At 42.4% G+C, this 7,500-nt stretch overlaps 1 protein-coding gene across 1 annotated transcript in view; it reads left to right on the top strand.

The window, feature by feature from the left end:
- tnpo3 (transportin 3) overlaps window positions 1–7,500 on the top strand; it is a 34,880-nt gene that overhangs the window by 24,679 nt on the left and 2,701 nt on the right. The window contains exons 18-22 of the mRNA XM_078273017.1: window positions 26–120; window positions 1,840–1,996; window positions 2,446–2,613; window positions 4,074–4,186; window positions 6,068–6,149. Coding sequence (XP_078129143.1) covers window positions 26–120; window positions 1,840–1,996; window positions 2,446–2,613; window positions 4,074–4,186; window positions 6,068–6,128 — 594 coding nt within the window. The 3' untranslated portion in view covers window positions 6,129–6,149. The remainder of the gene's footprint in view (window positions 1–25; window positions 121–1,839; window positions 1,997–2,445; window positions 2,614–4,073; window positions 4,187–6,067; window positions 6,150–7,500) is intronic.

Genomic DNA, 7,500 nt, shown 5'->3' with positions numbered 1-7,500 from the left:
CTCCCTGATGCTGATGTTCCTCCAGGCTCTGTGCATGCCGACCTTCCAGCTGTTGGAACAGCAGAATGGTCTGAGGAATCATCCCGACACCGTGGACGACCTGTTCAGACTGGCCACCAGGTGAGTCACGTGACCTGTTCAGACTGGCCACCAGGTGAGTCACGTGACCTGTTCACACTGGCCACCAGGTGAGTCACGTGACCTGTTCACACTGGCCACCAGGTGAGTCACGTGACCTGCTCACACTGGCCACCAGGTGAGTCACGTGACCTGCTCACACTGGCCACCAGGTGAGTCACGTGACCTGCTCACACTGGCCACCAGGTGACCTGTTCAGACTGGGTGATAAATCTGCTGCGCTTTAAATTTAACCAGCGCCGGAAGAAGTATTCAGATTACTTCAGTGAAATTACTAATCCCACACTATAAAAATACTCGTTACAGTAAAAGTCCTGCAGTGAAACGTGAACTTGAGTAACGGTGTGTCAGAGTAGTTAAGACAGGAAACATAGTGCTGATAGTGGCTGAGCTTCATTCACACAGTTTGGTAAGAACACAGGTACCAGCAACCCCGTGTCCCGCTGCGGGGGCCAGTCATGTAACAGAGATGTTGGTGTGTTTTGAGGGGGGGTGAGAGTCCTGTACAGGAAACGGGAAACATCACTGCCTCTATCTCTGCCACACCAAACACAAGCTCTGAGCTGTCTCCTCAGTCCCTCCGTCTCTTTTCTTTCTCTCTGTCTCCGGTAGACCTGTTCAAGTCGTGATTCACTCGGATCTTTAACCCGAGTCTTTAAATTGACTCATGAATGGCGAGTCTCTAGTATCATTAACCCGGTTCAGTTGAGTCCTACTACAATTCAATCTGAAATGATAACAGCGCCACACACAAACCTCTTGCTACATTAGCTTCTACTATGCTAGCCATCTTAGCTGCAAAAAGCTTTATAACTTAAATTTCGTAGGCAGTGAGCAGAGAGACAGTCCCGACCTGCAGACTCAGAGCCGGAAGCTCGCAGACCATGGGATTCACTCGAGAACTCACGAGTCAACGAGGGCTCCTGAGTTGTCGGGTGATTCATGAGTTGTCGCGCGAATCAGCCGGCTGTATGAGTGGATCTGATTCAGACGAGCGAGTGAAGTCTCTCCTCGAGCTCAGAGTAAAGCAAATCCACAACAAAAGCCATTCTTTCACTGCTGAAATAACATCCAATGTTCTGCACATAGCCTAGCTAGGCCTACTGGAGGTTTGGTGTATAAATGTAGTATGTTAAAATGCAATTATGGCGAGCAGACAGTCCAGTCCGTAAGCTCACCTCGCCAACAACTCGTTTTTTTTTTGTCTTCAAAAAACTTTATTATTCAAGTACAGATACACATACACATTGAAAACATTAAATGCATACATACACACATACATGAAAAAGGGGCGCATGGAACTTACATTAAAGAGGTTGAAGTCGTTGTGAATGTTCAGAGTCCGGATGGCTTTCTTATTTGTCAGTCCTGTTAAAGTTTAAAAATATAATTTCATGTCATTTTTAAATGAATATTCGGTTTTCTTTCAGACTATTTACATTTATGGATATAATGTTTGTCAAATAAAATTAAAAGATTCTAAATGAAAACATGGCATTTTATCCAAATCAAAAGCTCGCCTTGGATGTAGCATACAATACTGACTCAAGTGACTCCACAACCCGGATCAGTTTAGTGACTCAGAATAACCCGAATCCTTCAAAGGAATGGAGCCAGGCCTAGTCTCGGGGAATGAAGCTGCCTCCAAGAGAGATAAACCATCTGACAGTAAAGTGTGTGTGTGTGTGTGTGTGTGTGTAGGTTCGTCCAGAGGAGTCCTGTCACTCTACTCAGCAGCAGCATCATCGTTCACATCATCCAGTGCGCCATCGCTGCCACCTCGTTGGACCACCGAGACGCAAACTGCAGCGTCATGAAGTTCGTCCGAGACCTGATCCACACCGGGGTGGCTAACGACGTGAGTCAGCACAAACACAATGATTACAACTAAAGTTGACTGAGAACTGTTCAACAGTCATTAGTGGTTATCAAGTAACGACAGACTCTATGAAATGTGATCTCAGTAATAACTGTGAGACGGAGGGGTCTGTCTGTCTGGTGTCCCTCGTTTTGCTCGGGCTCAGAGTTTGAGTCTGAAACGTAGTTATTGTCTTCAGTTCGTCTGCTTTAATCGTCTTCACGTGTCACTAAAACTCAGATCAGATCATTGAAGAAGCATTCTCCGACGGCAGCAGGAGAAGGAGAACATACGTAATATTAATATTAACCTGCCCCTGTTGGTTAGTGTTAAACTCTGCTGGGAACAGTCTAAAACCTGAAACTGGCTGTCCTCCGTCCTCCACCAACATGAGATCTCTCTCCTGTGTCCTGTCTTCTTTAAACTAAACTCTCCCGTGTCCCCTTCAGCACGAGGAGGACTTTGAGCTGAGGAAGCAGCTGATTGGCCAGGCCATGGAGCAGCACGCCCAGCAGCTGGTGACCCAGCTGATGCACTCGTGTTGTTTCTGTCTGCCGCCGTACACGCTGCCGGACGTCGCCGAGGTGCTGTGGGAGGTCATGCTGTTCAACAGGCCGGTGAGTACAGACCCAAACATCTGGCCTACAGACACACATCTGGCCAGGTGTGTTAATACAGAGAAACATCTGGCCAGGTGTGTTAATACAGAGAGACACATCTGGCCAGGTGTGTTAATACAGAGACACACACATCTGGCCAGGTGTGTTAATACAGAGAGACACACATCTGGCCAGGTGTGTTAATACAGAGAGAAACATCTGGCCTAATACAGAGAAACACACATCTGGCCAGGTGTGTTAATACAGAGAAACACACATCTGGCCAGGTGTGTTAATACAGAGAGACACACATCTGGCCAGGTGTGTTAATACAGAGAGACACACATCTGGCCAGGTGTGTTAATACAGAGAAACATCTGGCCTAATACAGAGAGAAACATCTGGCCTAATACAGAGAAACACACATCTGGCCAGGTGTGTTAATACAGAGAAACACACATCTGGCCAGGTGTGTTAATACAGAGAGACACACATCTGGCCAGGTGTGTTAATACAGAGAGACACACATCTGGCCAGGTGTGTTAATACAGAGAGACACACATCTGGCCAGGTGTGTTAATACAGAGAGACACACATCTGGCCAGGTGTGTTAATACAGAGAGACACACATCTGGCCAGGTGTGTTAATACAGAGAGACACCTCTGGCCAGGTGTGTTAATACAGAGACACCTCTGGCCAGGTGTGTTAATACAGAGAGACACATCTGGCCAGGTGTGTTAAACAGCCCCGTAAGTAGAGAGAGTAACGGACCAATCAGACGGCCAGTAACGAGTGGCGACGTGGCCCTACGGTGGCGTCTTCTTTGTCTCACCAAACATTAAAGCAACACTAGGTAACTGCTCCCGCTTCGGTCCCCCTACAGGCTGGAAGCTGAATTGTTCATTACATTACTTTACATTACACATTACATTATACAATTAACTCTCCATACCAGCAGGGGTCGGTAATCTATACATCATTCAACTAGAGAACCTGATAACGTTGCTATGATACCTGATAACGTTGCTATGATACCTGATAACGTTACTATGATACCCCAACACAGCATACTCTGCTTCACCCCCGCCGGGAAAACAGCGACAGACCAGGAGACACACTACAAGACTGTCCCTCCCCAGGCCTGTCTCTGTTCTCTCAGTGGGAGCAGAGGGACTGAACAGTTAGCTAACGTTAGCTTGCTAATTCTACCTAACATGCCTTCATCATACACTGGTCACTCATAGCAACAAGGTGGTCACCCATAGCAACAAGGTGTTTTCCTACGATCTGACCACAGTGTGTGATGGAACATTCATTTGTAATATTTTACTAATTAAGCGACCGGCCTGCTGTATTTACGGCTAACCCTGGAGCGGGAAAGTCTCTTTAAAGTGGCTGCAACACTCCCAGAATGCATTGCTTCCAGGTGTGTCGGCTGTCTGTCCACAGGTAAAAAATAACGTGTGTGTTGTTTCAGACGTTCTGTCGCTGGTTAGAAAACGCTCTGAAAGGGTTACCCAAGGAGACGTCTGGAGGAGCCGTGACCGTCACTCACAAACAGCTGACGGACTTCCACAAGCAGGTCACCAGGTGAGATCACACCTGCTGACACACCTGACACACCTGCTGACACTGTACACAATCACAAACAGCTGACGGACTTCCACAAACAGGTCACCAGGTGAGATCACACCTGCTCAAACAGCTGACAGACTGTACACAAACATGAACAGCAGACTCTGTGTGACTCTCAGAAGTCTTTAGATGCGGCCATGTTCACCCTACGGCTGCACCATATGTGATAACGTAGTTGAAGATCTAGATGAAGAGAGAACTTGTGATAAATAATCAGATATTAAAGTGTTCTCAGTTCTGATAAAATACATCAAACTGAGTTTAAACTGATGACAGGAAATCATTTCTAACCGTCTTTTATTGAAATTGAACATTGAATTGAATATAATATAAAAAAAGTGACAGTTACATTCTAATCCATTAATCTCTGCAGGATTAAAAGACAGCTGAGTCATCAGAAATATTTAGGATCTCAGTCTGACAGTTTGTTGAGACTTGTTGAGACTAAATCAAACACAGAGAAACTGGAATCTCCACAGCCACCTGCCTTTACCTGCCTTTACCTGACTCAGGGCTCGACATTAACATTTTGAGGCACTTGTCCTTTGGACAAGTGCATTTACGTTTCACTTGTCCAGGTAAAGATTTATCATTTTATAATATTTTTTTTTGTGTGTTTTGTTAATGCAGATCTCGAACAAAGCATCCAAACTCTATCAACATTAATACAATTCATTTGAAACGGTATAAACAAACAAAAAAATAGATTTCCCTTCAATAAGAGAAAAGGATCTCCTGACTCCATATTACAGAGTAATACGTTGCACGCCGGTGTGCAGTGTATCACCAGAGGTAGTGGTGACTTGAACTTATACTATATCTAAAATAATTTTGGAGACATAATGGATTTTTCCACTAAATGTTGGTGTTAACAATTTTTTTCCTACAATTTCACTTTCTACCCGGCAGAGGCTGATTTACCAAGGGATCCTTTAAAAGGTGTAGCTACTTTACAGTTGATCATTAGCTGATATTTAATTTAATCCGGCAAGTCGTGGAGCTGAGGTTTTACAATAACTGATGGACAAACGAGCAGCGGAATAGTAACGTTAGGAGGCAGAGAGCCAGATGCTAAATGAGTCAAACTTCATGCTTCATCCACACAAAGCACACTGCGATCGCCACCAGTGACATCTGTATTCGGCTCGTTTTCTGTGAACGATGTGGCGAGGGGGATAAGGTGGAGTTAGCAAGCTAACGTTAGCCAACTAACGCTGGCTGGCTTACTGGTTCCGCCGTGCTTTCATGCTGCATCGCTTACAGAGAACAAGCTGAACAGCAGGCTGGGTCTAACGTTAGCGGTCCGCCGACCCTGGGTCTAACGTTAATGTATTCATTTCAAATTGGTAAAATAAAATCGGTAACATAGACGTAATGAGTGGCACATAACGTGAAGTAACATGGCATTTTATTTAGTTTGAGTTTTAACTTGTCCAGTGGGGTGAGTACATTTCTCTTCCACTTGCCCCACAAAAAAATCCACTTGTCCCGGGCAAGCCTTAATGTCGAGCCCTGCTGACTTTACCTGAGCTGACCCAGACTTTATAGAGAAGACTTGTCTAAACTCTCCTGAGTGGAATCAGTCCCAAAACCTCCCAGTTAGAGAGGAAATGATCTAAACATGTTCTTTATAAAAACACCGTCCACATTTTATTCTAAACTTGATCATTTTCAGCCTGTGATTCATTTCCAGTGATTATCCAGTACCTGTAGGAGGTTGTTCAGCCTGATGTTCCAGAGATTATCCGGTACCTGTAGGAGGTTGTTCAGCCTGATGTTCCAGAGATTATCCGGTACCTGAACCGATCCAGACTGTTTGTGTTTCTTCTTCTTCAGTGCTGAGGAGTGTAAGCAGGTGTGTTGGGCCATCAGAGAGTTCACCCGACTGTTCCGATAGCTGCGCTTCACACAACACCAGGTAACTATTTATACACAAGTAACTATTTATACACAGGTAACTATTTATACACAGGTAACTATGTAACTATTTATACACAGGTAGCTATGTAACTATTTATACACAGGTAGCTATGTAACTATTTATACACAGGTAACTATTTAAACACAGGTAACTATTTATACACAAGTAACTATTTATACACAGGTAGCTATGTAACTATTTATACACAGGTAGCTATTTATACACAGGTAGCTATTTATACACGGGTAACTATTTATACACAGGTAACTATGTAACTATTTATACACAAGTAACTATTTATACACAGGTAATTATGTAACTATTTATACACAAGTAACTATTTATACACAGGTAGCTATGTAACTATTTATACACAGGTAACTATTTATACACAAGTAACTATTTATACACAGGTAACTATTTATACACAGGTAACTATTTATACACAAGTAACTATTTATACACAGGTAACTATTTATACACAGGTAACTATTTATACACAGGTAGCTATTTATACACAGGTAGCTATTTATACACAGGTAACTATTTATACACAGGTAACTATAACTATTTATACACAGGTAACTATTTATACACAGGTAACTATGTAACTATTTATACACAGGTAACTATGTAACTATACACAGGTAACTATTTATACACAGGTAACTATGTAACTATTTATACACAGGTAACTATGTAACTATTTATACACAGGTAGCTATTTATACACAGGTAGCTATTTATACTATATACTTGCATACACTACCGGTCAAAAGTTTGGGGTCACTTATAAATGTCCATTCCAGACAGAATACCAGCTGAGACCAGTTGCATTGTTTTAATCAGTTTTCAGATTACATTATGTACATAATGTAATCTGAAATATATACATGATATATAATCTGAAATATATACATATGATATATAATGTAATCTGAAATATATACATATGATATATAATGTTCAAAGAGTTCTCGACTGTAGAATGAAGTGGCTGATCTTTAATATAATATCTACATTACCCATTATCAGCAACCATTCATCCAACGGTCCAAAGGCTCATTCTGTTTACTAATCTGATATCATTTTAAAAGGCTCACTGAGAAAACACTGAGAACCCTTTTGACATTATATATATCATATGTATATATTTCAGATGACATTATACAGTGGGGTAAAAAAGTATTTAGTCAGCCACCAATTGTGCAAGTTCTCCCACTTAAAAAGATGAGAGAGGCCTGTAATTTTCATCATAGGTACACTTCAACTATGAGAGACAAAATGAGAAAAAAACAAATCCAGAAAATCACATTGTAGGATTTTTAATGAATTTATTTGCAAATTC

The sequence above is a fragment of the Sander vitreus genome, chromosome 17, assembly GCF_031162955.1.
Source record: "Sander vitreus isolate 19-12246 chromosome 17, sanVit1, whole genome shotgun sequence".
Taxonomy (NCBI): Eukaryota; Metazoa; Chordata; class Actinopteri; order Perciformes; family Percidae; genus Sander; species Sander vitreus.
Note: the sequence above shows the minus strand (reverse complement) of the source record. Positions and strands in the feature narration are given on the sequence as shown.